General features: G+C 40.2%; 1 protein-coding gene across 1 annotated transcript in view; it reads right to left on the bottom strand.

Moving 5' to 3' along the window:
* Positions 1–503: 503 nt before the first annotated feature.
* LOC124605994 (ribosomal RNA processing protein 1 homolog) overlaps positions 504–24,577 on the bottom strand; it is a 46,399-nt gene continuing 22,325 nt past the window's right edge. The window contains exons 5-8 of the mRNA XM_047137957.1: positions 8,482–8,750; positions 5,456–6,494; positions 4,956–5,220; positions 504–749 (exon numbers count right to left, since the gene is read on the bottom strand). Of these exons, the coding sequence (XP_046993913.1) occupies positions 601–749; positions 4,956–5,220; positions 5,456–6,494; positions 8,482–8,750 (1,722 nt within the window). The 3' untranslated portion in view covers positions 504–600. The remainder of the gene's footprint in view (positions 750–4,955; positions 5,221–5,455; positions 6,495–8,481; positions 8,751–24,577) is intronic.

Below are 24,577 nucleotides of genomic sequence, written 5' to 3'. Positions count from 1 at the left end.
ATACACCATTCATACACAAGGAAGCACACATGACTGGCGTGTCTCTCTCTCTTTTAATGAAGGTTGTGTCCGAAAGCTTTATGTAAACGTCTTTTAATTGTGCCTGTTTGCAACTTCATGTGTCTTCTTTATGGTAAGTAGAAATCTGTCTTTTGCTACATTGTTGATTTTCCTACCTGGAGTTTCCATTATTTGATATCTGACTTTTTTTTATTTTTTATTTTTTTAGGAGGTAGATTTTTCGACAATTTTCTATCACTGCAGAGAGGGTCATTGTGGTGGCTGTTTGCAGACAGTACTTATTGCAACAACATTGGACCTTAAACATCAGATGCCAACAACTGTAAATCACACTGCAACTGTTCTAATATAACAATGAAACCTTTTTGTGTGTGTGTTCTCCTGCCACCACTTGGTGAGTAGGTTTTTATCTATCTGTTTACATATATAATTGTTCTCAGGAATTTATAACTACTGTCTCCCATAAAGAACCAACAAATTAATTAAAATAATAAAAATATTGCTTTATTACATTGAGGTCCTTTACAAAAGTATTTACAATTACAAGAAAACATTGTTAAGTGCAAACAATTTCAGCAGTTACAATTTAAGTCTTTGTGACTTTCTATAGAAAGGATTGATAGGACTTGGTAAATGACCTGCTTTAAGCACTCCCTGAACTGGTTTCTTGTTGGCATCAAAAGGAATACTGGGACTCTGTTTGACAGCTTTGGGGTAGTCACGGAAATCTGGAACAAGATAAAGTGATGTATATTTCAGTAATAAACTTTTTCTTTATTGAAGCACTTAAATTAATATTGCTTGTTGCCCTTTTCTCTACACAGTCCAATTTAATCAGTTAAGTACAAGAATATTATTTTGAAAGTTACAATGAAATACATCCACTCTCATGCTTTTTATAACAGGCTATGTGAAACAATGTTATATCACAAGTTAAAATTAAGTGTTGGTCTGGAATTTAAAAATGTACAACTTCCTTTTGTTCCCCCTTAGAGACTGAATCAAAGCTGCAATCTCCTATGACCAGGTAGAACACAGTTCTAATTCAGCACATATAAACACTGAATATGCTATTTGAAGAAATGTAAATATTCCATTCAGTGCAACACAATGTCCTGTGTTCCTAATAAGAAGGAAGGAAAGTCAAGCAACTACTAACTTTATAATATGAAGGAATCTTATTGTTATTTTCTCAATACTCTGCTGTTTCATTTAACTTGATATCTGAAAGTTAAGAGCAAGGAAAACTTGAATGAAGCATTAAACCAAAAATCAAGCATTTTCCTATATGTATGTAAAATCTTTACAATCAGACCAAGGAACGCAACATGAAATTACCAAACAAATCACACTGGAATCAGCTCGTAGACACGGTTGTGTTGTTACAACAGCAATAGAGCTTAGAGCCATAAGTTCTGTGAGAGAACTTAACAGTTGCTAACATGGCAAACTAATCACAAGCAGAGTCCATATTCATAACTAAAAGGCAGCTGTGACAGTAGAGGTGCTGTCTGGCGGCCAATGCCAGTTATTGGGCAGCTGTCAGATCTCCATCTTGGGTGGTGGTGTGATTCACGGCACCACAGTCAAAAAATGCTAAAGTGCATATCCACATATGGGCTTGGTCATCAAATCAACTAGAGACTTGAGCACTTTGGAAAGCTCGTGTATTAAATTGTGCTTCTCTCACTTACCCTGCTGACAAATTGGTAAACAATGGAAGAAAATGCCTGATCCAACTCAATGGCTGTAAGAAATGCTGTTTGCCAAGCTAGTGACAATGAATGAGTTAACGTTAATATCTTAAAAAGGGATTGCAGAATGAAATGCAAAATACAGAAATGAATCAATACAGCAAAATAGCATGACAGAGTGCCACGAAAGAACAACGAATGAACGAAGTTTCACAACTGGTTAACTTTTTATCCTCAAGCTTTTGCTGACGTGTAAACCATATTTAAGTCCTAATCCTCCATATGGTGCAGCAACAAATTGTGCATAATTTCAAAAATTCAATAGTTTTTTTCCCCTATGGAATTACTCTGTGCTCTGCCATCAACAGTTTTCTCTTCTTACACGAATCCAGCTTAACCATGGGATTCTAATGTCTAGACTCAAATGAGACCAGTCACAGCTCTAACAAAACAGTTCCCTTAGTTTGAAACTCTGCTTCTGCAACTTCTCAGAACTGGCAAAAAGTTTTATCTCCAACTGTGCCCCCAGTTTCATCAAACTATTCCTGTCAAGGACTGATTATTTTTCATAACACAGCACGTATCCATCTCCTCTCCCCCCATATGACTAAACTTAACCCAATATTGAGAACAGCAGCACTGAACCTTATCCTTCATTTTTCTTGAACATCTCTTCTTTCAGGCTCTCACTGCATCTAGCCATGTGTCAATACCATTTCCAATCTCTTTAGAACACAAGGCAATGTAATATGAGTGCCATTTACTCATTGGAAAGTGACCACTATAGCATGAGTATTCCTATAGATATGGTAAACTGTAACAAAGCTAGCCATCTATATGCATATCACAACTTTCTGCAGTGTAGCCTGAAATACCAATCAATTTTCTTTGTTTCTTCCTGTTAAACAAAAAGGCTATTTAAAGTGTTAGTACTGTGTGGACAATGATGATTCAAATTTCACTTTGTATTCACTAAAAGGACATATTGTGGTATGCCTTACTGTGAAAGAATATCACAGAGTACTGTAATAACAGTTGCAGCAATTCAGGTCTTCATTTGCCTTTGATTGAGGAAAATCACTTTGATGTTAACAAAGCTTTGGTAAATTCATATTGGACTGAAGAAAACAAAGAATAAAAATGTGTGCTGTCAAGATAGCCAACTATGCAGTTATTTCAATGAGAAACTTTCTGTAATGAAGCGACAGTATTTTACTTGCAGTTAATAGCACATTTGAATCATCTATTCATCAAACCACAGATAAAATCATTAGCACACAGAAAAATAATTACAGTTTTTCTCTACCAATGAACACTAGTGCAAGTTAATGGATTTAGTAACTTTTCAAATAATTACATTCATTTGGCCAGTTATCCAATACAAATGCTTTCATTGCAATTTCTATATTACAAAGGGCTTCCTTTCCCACACTTTTGCTTTCTACCAGCTTTTTAAAGATATGCATACAAAATCATCTATAGTTTTACAATTTTCTTGTTTTAACAACACATACAACTGACTGTTTGGTATCATTCATCCTATGTTTAAGACATTTACTACTTCCTGTAATACTTGAAATAGTTCTAGACCTACTTTCAAGGACAACCGTCTTCAAGGACCTTTGTCTTTGTGACTCTACTCTAGTATTCCTAAACTTCGATTAAAATTTAAATTTGTGGCTGATGATTTCATGTATCCAATGGTAAGGGTCAACCATTAAACAACTGTAGTTTTTGCTCAAGTGCCCTATCTTGCCTGTATTGTTGTGCATGTGTTTGGGTTATACACTGGCAATTACTCCCCCCCCCCCCCCCCCTACTCAAATATTCTTACATGTGAAGATAAAGAATTAAGGAAACTGGTACAAAAGTTACGCTTTCACACACCACATGCTAGTCCTATTTATGTTGTTTTGTACACAACAAGGAAATGAATAGGATTTACCAAGTTCCAGTTTAACATGTCAGAGGAAATCCTATATACTCAACTCGTAGATGCTCATTACGTGAGGTAACAGTGATTAAGGAGGTGCATTTGGGAAGACCACAGTTCAAATCTTCATCAAACCATTAAGAAACAGTGTTCTGTGGTTTTCCTAAATCAAAGGTGATTGACGGGGTGCGTCCTCTAAAATGTATACGGTCAATTTCCTTCCCCATCATTGCCAATCTGAAGATGTGCTTTGTCTCTAACGGTCTCATTGTTGACAGCACATCAAATTTTAATCTTCCCTTTTGCTTCGTAGATGACCCAAGCATGGGAGAAAATCTCCTAACATCCAAGGGCCAGTCTTGGACCTATTCTCCAACGAACATTCCACCAACTGGCAAGATGGCTGGCTTCGCAGTTGTAGAATATGATATGGAAGAGAAGAAATGTATTTTTGCACTCAAATGCAAGAATGTCTTAAAAACAAACAGTTTCATAGTTTAACATGCAGAAATGGCTTATAGGAAAACCCTTATTACAGACAATCTCTTTAGATATTTACAGTCTCTGCATCAAAGTGCTTTGTGTAAATTAATAATACCACCTAACAACATTCTGTTGCTGAACATGGAATGCATTACAATAGCAGGGCCTCCCATTATTAATGATTTGAAAAAATGTGGATCCCATCCAATTCCTCAACAAGTACTTCCAAGCTACAGAGATGGCTACAGGCCCTCCAATATAAATCTCATTTTTTAAATATATGCAACTTCTTTTCTTTTTTTGTTCTGTTTCTTAGCATATCTCTGTATTTTTTATCAGAATTTTCTCCGTTTCTGACCTACTACTACTACTACTACTACTACTACTACTACTACTTCCACTACCATCACTACACCTTTCTCTTTACCACTCCCTCTACAAGCATGTGGATTTTTTTCAAGTTCTAGTTCTTTCTAACTGTCTACAGCTCATTATTAAAACTCTATAATTTAAATCTCTGTTGCTATAATACTAGAGCCATGTACAAAATGGCCTTTCACTGTAATCCAGATTCAATATCACAAAGGTGAAGCAAACATTCTATTTTTTGCCACAAATCCATGAACAAAGCAGTCTCCATCTATTGCTAAGCTATTTCTAGCCCCCCCCCCCCCCCTCCACCTGATTACAGTCAAAAATGTCTCAGATCGTTACCTGTGAAAAATAAACCTTATGTTCATACCCTGATGTACCCACATATCTAATCAGTAAAAATAGAATTTTTTTTTGCATACAATAAAATTAGACTAGTTGAGAATTTTTACCATGTGCTATGTTTTTATTGAGAACTATGTTCACTTTCTTTGCACTTTTTGGTGTTTTGGCACAACTGCTGTTGGAGTCCAGTGTGGTTGTTAGCAAAGAATTTTCATTTGGACTGGTACTATATTCATTTTCTGCTTTCTTTTCTTTCTTCGGTGTTTTAACAGAACTCTTCATGATTTCTGGTGCGGTTCCTGGCAAAGAATTTGTAGCAGTGCAAGTGGTTGATTCTGGAAGTTCTTTTGTAGTTGCATTCATACTAAATGGCTGTTGAGGTGAAAAACTCATTAGTAATAATTTTTTACATAAAAAATTACACAAGTAAAGTCTATCAGTCTAAATAAACCATATAAAACTACAACATTATAAACCTATAAGATAAAAAACAATAAAGTAGATACACACAGACATTAATTTCATTTTCACAAATTAGTTGGAAGAGATAAGACTCTGAAAGAAGTTCCACATAATTTTATTAATGTTTCAGACGTAGTTGACTTACTTGTGATACTTCTGTTACAATCCACGATGAAAGACTGTTTCGTTTCTTTGGAATGTATGGCGAAGAGGTCTGCTGTAAGGGCAGGCTCTTCCTTGTGACCATCTTAGTTACATTTACATTATTTCTGAGAGATTGGAGGGTATTTCCTATGCACAAACCCATTTCTTCTCCATGGATTGAGCCATTTAGTTTCTTTCTTGCACGTGTTTCTGGACTCTGCCTAGCAGCAAGTAAAAAGTTGCTACCGCCTGTAACAGTATTTGTTGTACGCACATTATTAATTTGATTACAATCTGATGCACCACTAACTAAATCCAGATCAGAATGTTGGAAGTGGTTCTCATCATTCTGTGCTACATTGAAGGCTTTACTATTCTGTTTACTCTTTTTAGTTTTCCTTGTTTGATTGGCATTACTAACTGTATGTGTGAGCAGTTCAACAGGGGCAGCCTTAAGTTTCCTTTTCTTCTTCCCCTTCAGAAGTTTGTCAGATAACTGCACTCCAGCATTAACTTGTTTACTTGGTACATCATCATTCTCATTTCTTTTCTGAGACAGTACTATTCTGTTAGATCTTTTTGAGTCTGCAACACTATTGTTAAATGTCACATTATCATTATCCTCCGATGTTAATTCATTTCCCTGGTTTTCCTCCCCAGCTTTTTTAACAACTGTGGAAGACTTCTTTCCTTTATTCAAGTTGTGGGTGCCTTTCTTCGGTTTCTTTAGGTCACCACCGCTTTTCTGCAAAGCATGTGGGTGCTCTGAATTTTCCTCAGACAATTTATGCTTCTTTCTTTTGCCTTGAACTATTTCAGCATCAGCATCAGGACGCTTCCTTTTCTTGAGTGGTTGTGAACTACTGTTATCATCACCTTCATCATTAGGGTCCTTTCGCAGCAGATCTTCTTCAAATCCAATTAGATCTTCTGCTGCTTGCCAGAGTTCTTCCTGGTGGTCAGCGCGACTGGGACGATCTGTGGATCCTGGTGGTTTCTTAAACCCAAGTGGATACTTGCCATTAGAAAGAGTAACAAATCTGTCAAGAGAATTGGAAAAGTTAGTAAAAATGCTTGAAAGATTCTACTAGTTTCAAAAGATAAAAAAAATTACGCACCTTATACAGAGCACAAATGAAAGATGTTAACTAGGATTGTGTAAGTGAATACAAAATTCATAATTTTAGAACCAACCGCAAAGCAGAGACAATATCATAAGTTGCTTTATTTTTTGTGGTGATGTAGTATGGTTTATGAATACACACAATTTTCAGTGTTGTTGCATACTGAATATAAATTTGCAGTACTACCAGTCAACAAATAAAATATCTTTAAAGAAGATTGGAAACAGTATACTCAGCAGGAACACTTTCTGCTACAGCAAGATGACCAGGAAGAAGAAAACACACACACACACACACACACACACACACACACACACACACAGAGAGAGAGAGAGAGAGAGAGAGAGAGAGAGAGAGAGAGAGAGCACTCCTCCCACCCTGCAAAATGGAACAGTTGGCAGTTCCCTATGACTGGGATGTCCCTTGACTGGGCATAAGTGTGACAGTCAACTTCAATGTGGTCGATGCACATGGTAAACACACAGCTCATTGTGGGTGACTGAGCATGTAACATTACATGTAAGGCATGTAGGCACTGGGAATTTCAAGTATCAAACTGTCAAAGGTGCACCTCAGTTTTGGACAAAACAAATCAGTCAACTGCGACAGGAGACAACATGCTGATGTCAGGGGCCACCACTATCATATATCGTATCAGTGGATAGACAGGTCACAGTGCAGGAAATCACTTGCTAATACTGAATAACCACAAACCGTGAACAGCCACACCAAGCAAAAATTCACCTCCTCCCTGTAGCATACAGAAGCCACTGTACAACAGGTGTATCTCTGCTAACTGCATGCCACAGGGGACAAAGATTTTATGGACACAGGAAAATTACTTTTTATGCTCACAATTTCAACTGGATTAATGAGTTACAGTACACCTTACAACTTATGAAGTGGTAAGAATACTTTGAAAAACAGATGAGGCAGTTCATTTTACTTGACAGACACTGGTCAAACAAACAGTGGACATATTCCACTGTGAAGGACATTTGTGTGTGAAGAAACTGGACCCCAGATACACCTGCCTTCATGGAGGGAGAAACACAGGAAACTACTGTGAATCATGTCCATCTAATTGTTTGCCTACAGCACCACACAAGTATCTGCACTTTCAAAAACACACTGCGCCTGTCCGTTACCCCTGAGCTGTCAGAATGGTTTGAGGCACATTTAACAGATATTATGGCACTTGTAGAGCAGGTCAGGTAGGAGAGAGATATGCTCATCTTGAAATCTGCTCTGAGCAGTCGCCCTGAATTGTAGCCAATGGCTGAGCCATCGTGGAGCAGGCTCATTCTCAGTGTCCATCCTAAGATGCATAGCTTCTGTTACCTGCTTGAAAACAACCATTATACCCTACTAATTCTGTTGCTCATAAGCAATATAATATCTGATAAAGGCCATTTGAGGACTTGGACCCCATTCTTCCTAGCTTGGAGCCCACTGTTTTAATCACTGAGCTATCTTTCCCAAATTTTGGCTAATGAATTGGGAAGTGCAACAAATGAAGTTAGTGGTGTGATTATTATTGTCTATATAGTGTAAGGCTTGTGATCAGAGTGTCCACTAATAGTACATACAATTACAACTATACCGTCAGCTTCTGGAAGAAAGTTGCAATCTTACAACCAAAAATAAGAATTACAAACAAGTAATAGAAATCAGTGGGCATCATCTTTGGTCATACTGGCCTGTATAATTAAACAGAGTACACAAACCATTTGATCAAGTTTGTAAGCTATATTGTACAATGTAATCAAATACTTTTAGTTTATTATCTTTCATGGTAATTAGATTATTTCAAGTTTTATAAAAGATTGTGTAGCCTGTTGTACATGAACAGCAAAGCAGGAAAAAAGGGGTAGCATAACTAGAATTTCATCCGTGCACTTACTGTGATACAAGAACATTCAATGCCTTCCTCTGTTTCACATTAGCAGCCTTCTGCATTTGTGACTTAAGTAATGAAGCAATTTCAACAGCATCAAAGTCTATAGTTGGCAACACTATATCAACCTTCCCAGCTCTAGGGTCAAGAAGCTTCTCTCCAGTCACTGAAGAAGAAATTTCATTTTCATCCTGTTCTTCATCTGGTTCATCACCTTCATTATCACTGACATCCACTGGTACCATGTCACGCCAACTGTTCCCTGGAAATCCAGCCTGAAATGACACAACAAACACAACTGTTTCATTAGTTATTATATGGCTACGTTTTCCTCGTCAAGATATTTTACCTGGCCGACAGAAGTAAATATGTGGATGCAGGCTGTCACTCCCTCCCCCATTTGCGTATGTACAAGTTCCCCTCCCCCACCTTGTAACACCAGTATCGATTGTAAGTAGTTTAAACAATGTAATTATGTGTATGTAACTATGAAGTAGTTGTTCTTTACTGATTAAGATCTTTGAATTGTCAGATGGAAGTGGAAGTTTGTAAAGTATATCTATTGTAAAAACTTAATAATGTTTAAAAATAATGAAACTTTAAAAAATGTGTGTGCTCGTAAAAGAGAAATTGTGCTTTGAATACTGGTTCATAATTAGGGAAATTGTACCGTGTAACTTAAAAGACGTAGTGAACCCCCCTGTACTATGGAAGGGCTTGGCACCTGGGAAAAAGATGGATTTGGCAGTCAATCTGGGCGGCAAGAGAGAGAGCATGTTACACAGTCAGTGGCTAGATGTTGTACTGTTACCAATGCAGGTGCCAAGTAAGGCATTGGGAAGCAAATTTATGTTGAAATTGCCTCGGATGTGGTTTTGGCTGGCGTATGGTGCTCTTGTTTTCATGGAATGGCTCTGAAATGAAGGAAATATGTTGACAAGAAGAATTTATAAAGAGCATTCAACTTCAAGAGCATGGGACCACTTAGCCATCATGTCCCTGCCACCACTATTGCGCCATTGCTCCACCAACTGCAGGAATTCAGATATGTATCACAGTATGGACCAGTATATTGATGTGAGTGGTTTTTTTTTCCTTTTTTTGTTTTTTCCTTCAATAATAATTCCAGTGACATAAAACTGTGTTTGCACCTTAAAATTTGTCCTAATCACAAACCAATGCAGGGTCCTGCCCTTAACGTACAGATAACCAAGCATCATGTTTCTGAAAACTAATGGTTTGTTGTTGCACTAAAGGTGTTAAAGTTCAGTGCTAAAATATTTGAATGTTATCAAAGCTACCTGCTTCACAGGTGGTGAGAAAGGCACTTATATTTGACTATGGTGAAAAGTAACGTGAATTGATTAGTATTATGAACTATTTTCTGAAATTGTTTGAGCTTAATATTTGACTAACTTGTGTTAAAGCTTTAAAACATAAATTACTGCAAGTGGAGCTAAAAATTTAATGTTATTAAACTGCAACTGGTGCCAGAGTTTGCATGTAGAGAAAGTAACAGTTTATGACCCCCCACAGTAATCTATTCTCAAATTGAAAGATAATTGGGTTTTTCATTGCTATTAAAAGAAATCTGTGACATTGCTAATAATGAAGGCATAATAAGTATAGGTGTAAAATTATTTAATTTCATTTGTGGTATGTATGTGTTAGCTGAAATCAGAACTCTTTCCATGCCCAATTTCAGTCCAGTGTGTCTTTAGTAACATCTTAATGTTGAATTAGTACTGAATCAATTAATGATTGCAATAGTAACTTTTATTACTATGAGTGAAGTATTATTTATAGGGTGGCGCACGAAATGTGTTACCATTTTGTTTTTGAATATAAACTTTATTGCCAATACAATCTGAAAGGAACATATACTACAATGAAGAGCCGTCCATGGAGATTTGTTCTAACTCAGCACATGCTCAATATGTCCACCATTTCATTTCCTAACGTCCTTCAAACGAACACTGAAGTTAGTGATTACCCTACAGCACATGTCTTCCGTAATTTCACTGCAAGCTTGATGAATAAGTCTTCTGAGCTCCATTAAATCACGTGGATATTTTGGGAAAATTTTTTCCTTTAGGTACCCCCAAAGAAAAGAGTCACATGGATTGAGGTCTGGACTATTGGGGGGCCGATTTTGTTCATTATTGAAGCGACCCGGAAACCTGAGTGAAACGATCTGCATGTCGAAATGCTCGTGTAAAAACTCCAACACAGTGTTTGCAGTATGTGGCCTTGCTCCATCTTGCATGAACCACTGCATGTTGAAGGGCAAGCCAGTAGCAAGAAGCTGTGGAATGAAGCTATTGCGAAGCATGCTCAAATAACGCTCACTGTTCACAGTTTCTTCAAAGAAAAAGGGTCCAATAAGTCCGTGACTGGAAATTGCTGCCCACGCTGTAATCCAGGGAACATAATGTTGTCATTCATGAAGCACTTGTGGGTTTTCAGTGGCCCAAAAGCGTACATTTTGTTTGTTAACCACACCGTCTAAATGAAAATGCGCCTCGTCTGAAAACCAAACGTTGTTGAGAGTTTCTTCCCTATCCTCCGCCCACTGAGCAAACAGTAGTCTCTACTGTTTGTGTTCTTCAGTGAGCTTCTGTGCACAGGTCATCTTGTATATATGGAGGTCACTTTTAAGAATGCGTTGAACGGAGCACCTGGATATTCCCAGTTGCACTGCTCCCTTTCTACACGATTTCCCGGGACTTATCTGTACAGCAACTCGTACTGCTTCAATATTCTTCGATGCACAAACATGCTCAGGCCGAGGTCGCTTCGCTTCCAATACTGTTCCTTCCTGTACAAATTTATCGTACAACCTGTGGATGGTCTTCTTGCAAGGGACCCATTGTGTGTTAAACTGTTGTCGAAAACGCCTCTGAGTCACAACAAGGCTTTTTGTTTCATGAAAAAGTAACACAATGGCCGATCGTTGCTGTGTTGTCAGTCTTCCATTGTCAGTCATTGCTGCTTACTAGTCTCCTACCGGCAGTATCGTGAATGACACGTCATTTCATAACTCATTTGTTTTTCCAAGCTCTGCTGGTACTGCTGTAGAGATCCCAGCGGGATATCTAATGTGAGTCGTAAATTGTGAAAGAAACAATTGGTAACACATTTCATGCGCCACCCTGTAGTTCTCTATGTTTGCTGGTTTGTGTAAAAGCTATCTATTGCTAGCCACTATGTAGTTCGTTTGTTAGTTGTGTGTATCCATTGTACTATTGAAAAGGAGCATTAACGAAAGTCACTTCAGCAACCCATGTTCATTTTTCTTTAAACTTAATGTTTCAAAGTATTATGCCTAATTAGGTTGGTGACCGTAGATTATTTTATTTGTATGCATTTTATTACTTTCATTACCTCCAAAACTCAGTCTGTTAGTCTTTCTATTAGAAACGAAAATACTGTTTGATACCCTCTTCCTATTAGGTTAGCACATGGTCAAACTTCAAAAAATCATCCCAGACGGTAATGCTAGATTGCAATAGAGCGTTATACTATACACAAACTTGCAGTAATAGTGTTAAAAATTGAATTACTTTTTCCACACTAATTAATTTTTACTCTAGATGATAATACAGGAAGATCCCAAATGTAAAACCGTCTAGATATTGCAAGGTGAAGGACAAGATTTAATCACACAAATTAAGTTACCTATGGAAACCATCAACCACTATGTTTGTTTCAAGTATATGCTATGACTAGAGGTCTGTGCGGATGTGGATATCCGTGGTATTTGTTACTTGGCAGATAAAATCATGACCGACATGGATATCCACGGGTCATCTGCGGATAATGAGCAAGGCATCTGCCCAGTAAGTATGTTGTATTGTTAGTTGAAAACTTCAAGTCTGTTGACATTCTTGGAATCTTGCAGGTCCCGGGTAGAGCCGATGTCTGTTGTCCTCAGCCCCTGGCTACGACCGATGTAGCTGTACCCAAGAGACCTGCGCCTAATCTGTTTCCATGACCGTGTCTTTTGTGTGGCCTGTGAAGTGCTCTCTGGGTGGCAAACCTGCCCACTGTCTACCAGACAGGTGCCCGTTGCAATTTTCCGCTGCCTTCAGTTAGCGCTTTGTAGTGACCGAGTGACAACGTGCATCGTAGCAAATATCAGTGAGAGTTCTTTCTTCAAATGAACACCATATCGATGTATACAATTTCGTGTAAGGTGAAAAAAGGTGATTTTACATTAGTGAAGGAAAACAAATTGAAATCGCCAATCTGGAAAAAATTCGGATACATATTTGATGGCAATGAAAAGATAAAAGATATAGTGGCTTGTTTTGCATGTAAAAAAGTATATTCCTACACTGGACACAAAAGTGGAACTTCAAATTTGCAAAAACATTCGTGTGAGGCTGGACAAAGTAGCATAATTACTTATTTAAATACCATGAGAGACGTGAAAGTTCCTGAAGTTCCGCCAAATTTGAAGACAGCCGCGACAGAAAAACTTATCAATCTTGTCAGCAAAAACATTTTACCATTCGAAGCTGCGTGTGGATCTGGGTTTCTCGTGACGGCACAGTTTCTTATTGATGTGGGGGCCAAGTACCGTGCAGTGAGTGCTAAGGAACTGCTACCTCATCCAACCACCATATCCAGAAATTTGAAGGAAACGGCCGATCGTCTGCAGGAAACTGTCTCCGCAGAAGTGAAGAATATATTCAGAGATATAGGTGGAGCACTAACTGTAGATTTATGAATTGATTCGTACCGTAAAATAAACTATATGGGAGTGACTGCACATTATGTTAATTATGAAGAAGTGAAACTTGAGGATCGAGTGTTGTGCACCAGAAATTTTTAGAGTGAGATTAAAAAAACAGGAGAAAACATTAAACTTGAATGAATTAAGATACTACGGTCGTACGACTTATTCAGTGCTGTGAATAACATCGTGTTCGTTACGGAGAGAGGTCCAAATATTGTGGCAGCACTTCGCCAATACAAGAGGCTCTCGTGCTCAGCACACATTCTTAATACTGTGCTGGAGCACACGACTCAAGGAGACGTGAATGATCAGAAGAGTGATGTGCAGCGACTAATAAATTCCTGTCGAGCTATCACAACTTTCTTTAAAAGATCTGGTCTTCAGAATCGCCTTCAGAAGTCATTGAAAGGAGATATAGACACACGATGGAACAGTAAATTGGATATGTTTGAGTCTATTAATTCACAATGGTTTGAAGTTCTGTCAATTCTGTCAGAGAAAAATCAAGATAATTTGATTGATTCTATAGACAAGAGGATGTTGGAAGATATAATAACCTTTCTGACACTATTCAAAATAGCTTCTTGTGATCTCGAAGCCTCCAAAACCCCTACGCTTTATTTATGTGTGTTGCGGAAGTTACAACTTCTCTCCTTCCTTGAAAAAAATGATGGCGACAGCCCATTTCTGATAGATTTAAAGAGTACAGCCAAATCTATTTTAATCAGCAAATGGGACATAGCAGTAACCCATAAACTCGCAATGTTTTTGAATCCAAAATATAAAAACCTAAAATTTCTTAGCAGTGCCGAAAAAGATGAAGTTGTAAAGGAAGTGAAAAATTATGTTGCAAGAAATTGTCCACAGTTAAAAGATAAGGAGGAAACAACATCTGGAATTCCTGCAAAAAACAGAAGTCTGACGTACTTTTTGATGAATTTAAAGATCCCTCAGAAGATGAATCGACAAGAGATCTTGACTTTGCGTCAGATGAAATTCTCAGATATACGAATGATAAAGTCCAATTTTCGAAGGCATCGACCTGATAGCTTGGTGGCATGGACGTGAAAACGTCTATCCGTGTCTATCCAAACTCGCATACTTTGTGCACTGCATTCCAGCATCCAGCGCGCCATCTGAGAGAAGCTTCTCTACTGCGGGACAAATACAGCAGGACCGACGCATGTCTTTGAAGCCACAGACGATTGATGACATCATGTTCCTGCATAGTAATCTTCCAAAGTAAAAGGTACTTGTACAGCTTCTCTTACTTCACTGTATTTTTTGGGCTTATCTGAATTAGTTACAATTTTTTTTCATCTGATTCTTTCTTTTACAGATTTTGAATCAGAAGCAAGCAGAAGATGCAAATATTTAATCTGAAGCCTGTGAGTTTTTATTGTAATGTTTATAGTAAAGAATTTCCGTGAGATATTGTTAGTATTTTTACTGTTCCCAACAAGAACATTTAAGTTGCATTAGGTAAAAGAAGGAAATATTTAACAAGCAATTTGTTTTGTTGTAATTTTCATATTAAAGAGCTCAATTTTAAGTTTTTACTCTTCGCAACAAGAACATTCAACAGCTAACACGTCAATATCATTAAACTAGGTAATGATGATCTCATAAGTGCCTACCTAAATTTTAGCATGCACTACAGTAACATTTGCAGCCGCCGAGCATTGTCGCTCTTTGTGAACAGTGAAACAGCCCGGCCGGAGCGGTGGCACGGCGGGCCTTGTAATTAATTACAAGTGGGACTTCAAACTACGGCTCACGACCACCAACAAGCTGTGACTGCGATAGCCCATGAAAGATTATTCTGATCACATTGAAAACTTACAAAATATTCAAATCATCCAAAATAATAATGTGTCTTTTAATTTTCCAGCCAGATAGTAAAGATAAGGGCTGAAATTCGTAACAAAATTGAACATTTTAACTGTAACTCGGTATTGCTTAACAGGGAACAGTGCCTAATATTTGAAGTTATGGGACAGTGGTTTTTATATAGACATCTTGAAATCGTTTGCAGTACCATTAAACTCTGAAAAAAATTATTTTTTAACATAGAAAGTATTAACTGCGAAATCTACTGCAAATTTTGTCTTAGTAATTTAGACCAATGTTGAGGATGTTTTATAGTGTGAAAAACTTTGTTTAGTTGAGAATGAAACAGACATTTCATTTATCGCTAGGTCTTAATTCGATAAATCAGCCAAAAGGTTAGGTTCGAGATTTCAATCATACTTTTAGCTAAAGCTAAATGGACTCCTAATTTCTATAACCACTGATTTTGTTGTCACTCTTCGGAAGACGAGTTATTTCTTCCAGACAATGTCAATTATTGCTGGCAGTTTAACTTTTTCACAGGTGCGCCAGTGTTTTGCAGTGTAGGCCTAATATACTGTAAATATTTTCACCTGTAAATGACGAGGCCTGAACATGTAAACTATAATATAATCATCAGTGGACATGAATGGCTTCAAAATTTGACACATCCAAGCAGTGAGTACAAAAAAAACTGTCGGTAAATGATCCAATGTGCTAGTAATAGTTTAAAACCATCGTCATTTTCAGCTGCCTTGGCACAAGAGCAGCGAAATATAATTGTTTCTATACACTTATTTGCATCATTTAATACTATTACATTGAATTTTATTTTTTTAAATAGCGTTTCCAATCTCACGAGATCCGGAGCGCCAATGCTTTCCTGTTTGGAATGGTCAGCTTTAGAGTAGGTATAGAGCATTTCCTGTGATTTATGAAGTAAAAAATAGTTAAGTTGTCACAGAAATGGCACCCTAACAATAACTATGCCATTACATACCATAATTCTAAGTACTACTGTCTATTACTGTTAATTACTCATTCAAAACTTAAATAGATGCGAATAAGGAACTAGCGGATGCGGATTAATTGCTGCGGATTGGGACCTTGTGGATGAGGATCGCACTTTTCTTATCCGCGCAGACCTCTAGCTATGACAATGTAGTACATGAAGACACTTCCAACAATTCTGATATTTGTTATCTGCTCTTTTGCAAAATATAATTGTGACTGCCTATCACAGGGTATGTTTAATATTAATGTGACACACACACTGCCACTTACAAGAATCGTAACAGACAAACTGTATGGCAAGGGAAGGAAGAAAATTGAATGGAAACCTTGCACTGACAGTGGAAACAATGCTAAATTTCCACTGAAGGCACTAGTATTTGGGCAACAGTGCTGCCTAAAAACTGCGTTATAGCTACTGTTTGTGGAAGAGTAAGCTATTGTTATGCAACTTTTGGAATTTATAATAAAGGTATAATAAAGGTATATTTCAAACAGCCTGTAATCATGCAATTGTTTTGAAGAATACAGTGGCATGAGTGCAACATTAAATTCTGAATGTTATGTCACAATACTACACAATTTTTTGTGGGCACAACTTGAGGCTTTGGGGATCAACGTGGCAGAAATGTAGTTCCAAAAAGATGGAGCCACCAGTCTAAATGACTAATTCATTCATGGAAGTTGTACAAGAAATGTTTCCTCAATATTTGATCTCACATTTTGGTGGTCTCCACTGTCCGGCATGCCACGTCTGTTGGTTTCTGACTATTTCTTATGGGGGTCATTCGAAATACAAAAATATGGCTGCAAACCTTGTTGACTCTCAATGTTCTAAAGGCTGCAATATGTGAAGAAATTTCTGCTGTTTCACAGGATACTTTGACAAAAGTTAAGCAGAACTTTAAGGAAATACTTTTAATGTCTGTACACAAAAGAGGACAATCTCTTTCTGATATCATTTTTAAAAAATAATTGCAATTCTTAAATTGGTTAACTTACAGGCTGCATTTGTGTAAATACATTTTATAATGACCAAAATAAACCTAATCACAGTAGTTCGAAATTCCTGCATTATTTCTGCGCCATCACATGTATCTCATAAAATGACTACAAGGGTGAAATCAGAGAACTCTAAGCTCATATGGAAGTTTACCAACTGTTAATCTTCTAACACATCATTAATGAATGGAACAGGAAAGGGGAGAAATGAAAGTGGTACGAAAGTACACTCTTCCTTTCATATAATGTGGCTAGTAGAGACCATTTGTAGTAGATATAAAGCCAGGCACAAGAAGATACAAAATATAGTTGGTATTTATAGTCACATATATCATTCAAAACCATTTCTACTTCCATGCTTTGTTTGGAAAACCAGAATGTTTTGTTATCGGCTGAGAGACATTTTCATTGTTGGCCCTTGTTACTTGCTGAATGTGGTTTCAAATTCAGAGGGCCAGAAAAATCTACATATGTACAGGTGTTTGTAGATACCTATGAAAGACAACTACAAAGACACACTATTGTTTGATTACACTGTTCATGATAAATCAACTAAAATCATAAAACATTTGAGAGTATGTAAGCAGAGTGATACAACATGTAATAGTCAAACAAAACCAGTAGCTCAAACAGTTGCCAGCCATTCAATGGAAGAATTATAAGGAAGGATTTACCTATGACAGAGATACTTTACAAAATCTTCGTGTCTGACCAGAACTTGACTTACTAAACAGCCTAAAATTAATACAGGAGATAGAAGAGATTGAAGGAAGACCTGCACATTTCATCATGGCTTTTTTAGTCAGTGTGAGTGTGTCACAGAGATACTTACTCAGAGTCAGCAGTGGACACAAGAGGCTTTAAGCAACACTAAGAAGTCGAATTTGAAAATTCCAAGAACAAATGCATTTAAACAGAGTGTGACACAAATATACTAGTTCCACTCATAGAAATCCTACAAAATGACCAGGCCAGTAAAATAAGAAAAACAAAAGTTTATACAGAAGTTTACAACAGTGTTTCTTAATAGATACCATTTGCAAATGCATTTGAAGGAAATGAAAAGTGATAGTGGAACATGTTGACTCGGCATAAGTTGGTTGGTTGGTTTGGGTATAAAGGGACCAAACTACAGGGTCATCAGTGTCTTTTTCCTGACGCAAGCAAGGCTCAAGGTACAAAAACACCCGACACCATACGTAAAAAGAAAACAAATGGAACAAACAAAAAAACTGGGGGAAACATACAACACAAGGAAAAGTAGAAGACGGTATTAAAACCATAGAGCATACGGTCTGGGCTGGCTGATCACAATAATAAAAGAGGATGAGCCAACCACTCTGCAACACATTAAAATGTCCACACCAAAAAGACAAGGTGAGATGAACAGCCGGCCAGTGTGGCTGAGTGGTTCTAGGCGCTTCAGTCTGGAACCGCGCGACCGCTACGGTCGCAGGTTCGAATCCTGCCTCGGGCATGGATGTGTGGGATGTCCTTAGGTTAGTTAGGTTTAAGTAGTTCTAAGTTCTAGGGGACTGATGACCTCAGATGTTAAGTCCCATACTGCTCAGAGCCATTTTGAGATGAACACATGTAGGGAAAAGACAACTACCAAAACAAACATATACAAAGAAAGTGTGACAGAGTTCAAATGGAGGGAGGGTGGTGACATCAGAGAGAAGGCCAAATGCCCACCCTTAGATGGTACAATAACGCCACCCCCCCCCCCCCCCCACACACACATACAAATAAAATGTAAAACTAAATCTGTTGTTGAGGCATTGTTGCTCATTATCAAAGGTATGGTGCTGGGAAGGTTAAAAGTCCACTGCAGAGCGGCTAAAAGTGGGCAGTCCAGCAAGATGTGGACAACAGTGACACCAAGGTGGGTCCTCACGATGGAGGAAGTAGCGATGTGTTAGCCACATATGATCAATGCAGAGAACCAGAGTCCCTGTGAGAGGCCTGCATGGAGGTCTTCCACACATTCATGGTCCCCTTAAGGGCATATAATTTGTTGTGTGTACTGAGATTATGCCATTCCATCTCCCAAAGCTGAAAAACCTTGTGGCATAATAATGATCACAGGTCAGTTACAGGGATGCCGATCTACTGAAGCAGTTTCCATGCTACTGAAGCAGTTTCCACGTAATCTTACGGTATGTTGATGATTCAGTGCATAGTGCTGTGGAATGCAGAATAAACAGCAAATTGGCGCTCATTGGAAGACGAACAAGACCAAAAATGCAACAGGAGCGTAATATGTAAGAAACTGTCTACGCAACCTGCCACTGATGATGCCTTGCAGAAAATAAAGGCGAAATGCGTATGGAACTAAAATTGTGTTTTATTCAGTTGCTGTCAGACGGTCCATAAGTGAAAATCATCAACATACCGTAGTATTACGCGCAACTGAGGGGGGGGAAAAAAAAATATATAATTTGAAGATGTCCATGTAATCTGTTTGGCCAGCCTGTCGGCAAGTTCATTTCCTGGGATTCCAACGTGGCTTGGGGTCCACACAAACACCACGGAACAAATGGACCATTCCAGGGCATAGATGGACTCCTGGATGGTCGCTACCACAGGATGGTAGGGGTAGCGCTGGTTGATAGCTTGTAGGCTGCTCAAGGAGTCAGTGTAGAGAGGCATGAGTGGATGCGCTCAAGAGCATGAGAAATGGCCACCAGCCCTGCAGTGAAAACACTGCAGCCATCTGGCAAGGAGTACTGTTCAATATGTCCTCCATGAACATACGTGAAGCCAACGTGATCATCAGCCACTGAGCTGTCAGTGTAAACCACTTCCTGGCCCCAGTACATGTCAAGAATTAAGAGGAAGTGACAAAAGAGAGCCGCTGGGTTAACTGAGTCCTTTGGACCATGTGAAAGGTCCAGGCGAAGCTTTGGCCTAGGTGTACACCAGGGAGTTGTATGTGAATGGACTTCGAGTATAGGTGGTAAAGGCAAAGACTCCACTCTTAAGCCCTAACCTGGGCCTCCAATGCAGAAAATGAACCACCATGGATGGGAAAAACAAGACAGTAATTTGGATCCTCATGAGAACTATGAATGTGTGCAATGTAACTGGCGAGCAGTTGTGCACACCTAACCTTCAATGGAAGGACTCCCCTGCCTCCACAACAATGCTGGTCACCGGGCTCGTCCTAAAAGCTCCTGTTGCCAGTCGAACACCACAGTGGTGCTCTGGGTCGAGTAAACGCAATGTTGAGGGCGCTGCTGAGCCATAAACCAGACTCCCATAGTCAGTGCAGGATTGAACAAGGGCTCTGTAGAGCTGCAGCAGTGTAGAGCAATCTGCACCCCAGTAGGTGTTGCTCAGAGAGGGCATTGAGGTACTGCCAGCACTTCTGCTTCAGCTGATGAAGATGAGGAAGCCACGTCAATCGGGTGTCGAAAACCAGTCCTAAGAATCAATATGTCTCCACTACAGTAAGTGAATAATCATTAAGGTACAGTTCTGGTGCCGGATGAAGGGCACAATACTTACAGAAGTGCATGACATACGACTTCATGGCTGAAAATTTGAAGCCGTGCGCTAGAGCCCATGACTGCGCCTTGTGGATGGCTCCCTGTAGTCGCCACTCAGCAACACCAGTACTGGAGGAGCAGTACAAAATGCAGAAGTCGTCTGCATACACAGAAGGTGAGACGGACACCCTGAGAGCTGCTGCTAGACCGTTAATGGCCACTAAAATAGAGACATACTCAATACAGAGCCCTGAGGGACCTCATTCTCCTGGATATGGAGGGAACTATGGGAGGCACCAACTTGGACACGGAAAGTACGGAGCAATAAGAAATTTTGGATAATAATTGGGAGCGAGCCACAGAGAACTTACTCATATAATGTGGCAAGGATATGACGTCGCCAGGTCATGTCGTAAGCTTCTCGTAAATCAAAAAAGATGGAAACCAAGTGTTGGCGGCTGAAAAAAGCTGTTCGGATGGCAGACTCAAGGGAAATTAGATTATCAGTGGTAGAGCAACCCTGGCGGAAACCGCTCTGGCATGGAGCCAGTAGGCCATGTGACTCCAGGATCCAACACAACCACCAACTTACCTTACGTTCTAAGAGCTTACAAAGAACATTGGTGAGGCTGATGGGCCAATAGCTACCCATATGAAGTGGGTTTTTACGGGTTTTGAGCACTAGAATGATGGTGCCCTACTGCCATAGTGATGGAAAGACGCCATCACACCAGATCTGGTTGAAGATGATGAGGAGATGTCGTTTGTAGTCGGATGAGAGAGGTTTGATCATCTGACTGTAGATCTGATATGGCCCAGAAGCTGTATCGGGGCAATGTGCAAGCTAGAGAAGGGTGCCGCTTATGTCAGTGTTGAGCTCACCGATGCTCTTTAATGGCCTCAGTGATTTCTGGTGACCAGCAAGGTACTGATTTTCGCCGCGGGCATCCTACAGAACAAGGGATTGTGTTTTCCGCTGCAGAAACGATCATTCTAGCGACCTGCTCAACTACCACATAGATGGTACCATGTGGGGGAGATAGTGACAGCAGAGGTGAAAGCTTCCCAGTCTGCCTTGTTCAAAGCCCATCTTGGTAGATGTCTGGGTGAATGGTGCTCAGGGATTGACAGGAAGATGGGAAAGTGGTCACTATCACACAAGTCATCGTGGGCTCTCCAGCGGACAGATGGGAGTAGTCCTGGGCTGCAGAGGGATAAATCAATGGCCGAATAAGTGACATAAGATACTGAAATGCGTGGGGCCCCAATATTTAAGAGGCAGAGGTCGAGTCGAGAAAGGAAAGTTTAGACATCTCTACCTCGGCCACGAAGCACAGTATCACCCTACAAGGGGTTATGGGCATTAAAATCTCCCAAAAGTAGGAAAGGTTTAGGGAGTTGTTGAATCAGGGCAGCCAATGCGTTCAGGGGTACTGCACCATCTGGAGGAAGGTATACGTTGCAGACAGTTATTTCCTGGGTCGTCCTTATCCTGACAGCTACAGCTTCAAGAGGGGTTTGGAGGGGCACAGGTTCACTACATACTGAGTTCAGGACATAGATGCAACTCCATGGAAGTGTGCAAAGAGGTACGTTACGCCTCAGGGTCACCTGCTGCCACCGAGTGAGTATTTGTATCCATTCCTATTGTGGATGAGGCATTTGTGAGTTCCAGGTCCTCAGGGGATGCTGAGATCTCCACCTCATCCACAGGTGCGGAATTAGTAGGGAGTGATGGTGTTGGGGCCACCGGATGGTCCTTTTCCTTGGCAAACTTGTTTGTTTGCTTGTCCTCTCGCTTCTCTTTAGGGGCTTGCTGGGCGGACTTCTCTGAAGTAGCTTCATGCAAGGAGAAAGACTGAAGCTCTTAATCAAGCAGCTTTTGGCTCCTTTAGCCACTGGTGAGTGTCTGCTGTGGCATTAGTGGAGACCTTGGGAGAGAGGGTCCTTTGGGACCGCACGAGAGGAGCCTGTTGCTTCTCCGACTGAGGGGAGGGGACCGATGTCCCCTGCATTTGGGGGGGGGGGGGGGGCGCCTTGCTCCCAAAGTAAGTTCTTTTGGAGCAATGGAAGGAGATTTTCCCCCTACCACCAAGGGGGAAGATGTATTCTGGAGGCCCGGAGGACCCACTGTCCGTGGCACAGTGTGTGGTATGACTGGTATTTGTGATGGCGATGGTAATGTAGCTGCAGCATATGTGGATGTCAACTGGATGGGGTGTAATCGTTCAAATTTACGTTTAGCCTCTTGGTAAGTCAACCGGTCCAGGGTCTTGCACTCCATAATTTTCCACTCCTTTTGGAGTACTATGCAGTCTGGCAAGCAGGGGAAGTGCTGCTTTCTGCAGTTGATACACATGGGAGGAGGCGCACAGGGAGTATCTGTATGCAGTGGACGTCTTCAGTCTCGGCACGTGGCATTGGAAGTGCAGCGGGAAGATATGTGCCCGAATTTCCAGCACTTAACGCACCGCTTAGGGGGAGGAGGGACATATGGTTTAACGTCACAGCAGTAAACCATCACCTTGACCTTTTCAGGCAATGAATCACCCTAACAAAGGCCTTCAGGCACCGGTAGCAACCCTGTCGTCTTTGGGTCCCCTGTAAACGCAACGGATGAAATGAACACCCCACTGTTCTAGATTGGCACCGAGCTCTTCATCAGGCTGAAAGAGGAAGTCGCAATGGAAAATAATCCCTGGACCATGTTGAGGCTTTTATGGGAAGTGACGGAAACGGGAATATCACCCAGCCAGTCACAAGTGAGTAACGACCGGGACTGGGCTGGGGATGCTGTCTGAATCAAGACTGTACCGCTTCTAATCTTGGACAGTGCTGTCACTTCCCCAAACTTATCCTCAAGATGTTCAACAAAAGATTGAGGCTTCATAGGTAGAAAGGAGTCCCCACACCGAAGTGAATATGCCTCTCTTCTTTCTGTAGCCCTACGTTCCTACCATGGTGTAGCGAGGAAGGGAAACGATTTAGGGTCATATCTATCAGCATTGAACTCAATCTTGCCCTTCTCAGAGACTGCTGGCACCGTACAGTCACCAGGAAGAGATGACTTAGTCCACTTCAATGCGGGTCATCCACCCTGATGCCATCCACTCGGATCACAGGCTCTCCCCACGGGTGCCACCCAGCCACAGCAAAGGCCACCTGGCATGATGACCGTTGCTGGGAGTCCTGATGCTCCAGGAAGACAGGCATCTACTCCTTGGCATACGTGGGGAGTTTACAGCTCAGGCATCAGCAGTGCAATCCCTGTGTTGTCAGGGGGCCAACCACCAAATGGGTACATGATGGCCCCACCACAACAGACTGGCTACTGTGCTGAACATTGGGCGCAGAGAAATCCAATACTGTCATGGGGCAAAAGAGGACAGGAGACAACGGAAGAAGATGACATACCCCGGAAGTGTCCTTGCCTAAATAGTTGAATTGCGGGTGGAGACGCTAAGTGATGACAAGAGGTTCAGGAGATTGAATCTAAATTGATAACTCATGCCCCACGTAAGGCCTCCTTTCTCATATGGCCCTACTTCTGTAGAATTTGAAAAGTGGCAGGTCAAACCATAAAATGGGACCTGAACTTATAGGGCCGAAAAGTGACAGACACCTTTTAGTCACCTCCTACAACAGGCCTCAAGCCTATTCTAACCTTCGGACCCACAGGGGGATTGGCATAAATTGTTCCTGACAGTTGCAGTGTGTAGCTGTCAGGGATCATCTTGCACTGACTCTATTATAATTGTTAAACACTGCAAGGTGATGTAATACAGTAAAGATGACCAAGTATCCCATATTTAAACAAGCAACACTTTCTGGTAGTGAATTATCATTCTATGCAAAGAAGATGCTGCGTTGATTCATGAGAAGTTTTTAAATGAGAGCCAAATTGGGATTAGATCTCAGATCTCTGCCTTTTTAGAGTAATGCGCTAATGATTACCTAGTGCAAGAACACCTCATACACCAACTCTGAGCACCAGCTTCTCATAGGTTCATCTCCTTTCCTTTTAAAT

Source organism: Schistocerca americana, chromosome 3 (genome assembly GCF_021461395.2).
Source record: "Schistocerca americana isolate TAMUIC-IGC-003095 chromosome 3, iqSchAmer2.1, whole genome shotgun sequence".
NCBI classification, from domain to species: domain Eukaryota; kingdom Metazoa; phylum Arthropoda; class Insecta; order Orthoptera; family Acrididae; genus Schistocerca; species Schistocerca americana.
This window is presented reverse-complemented; position numbering and strand designations above follow the sequence as displayed.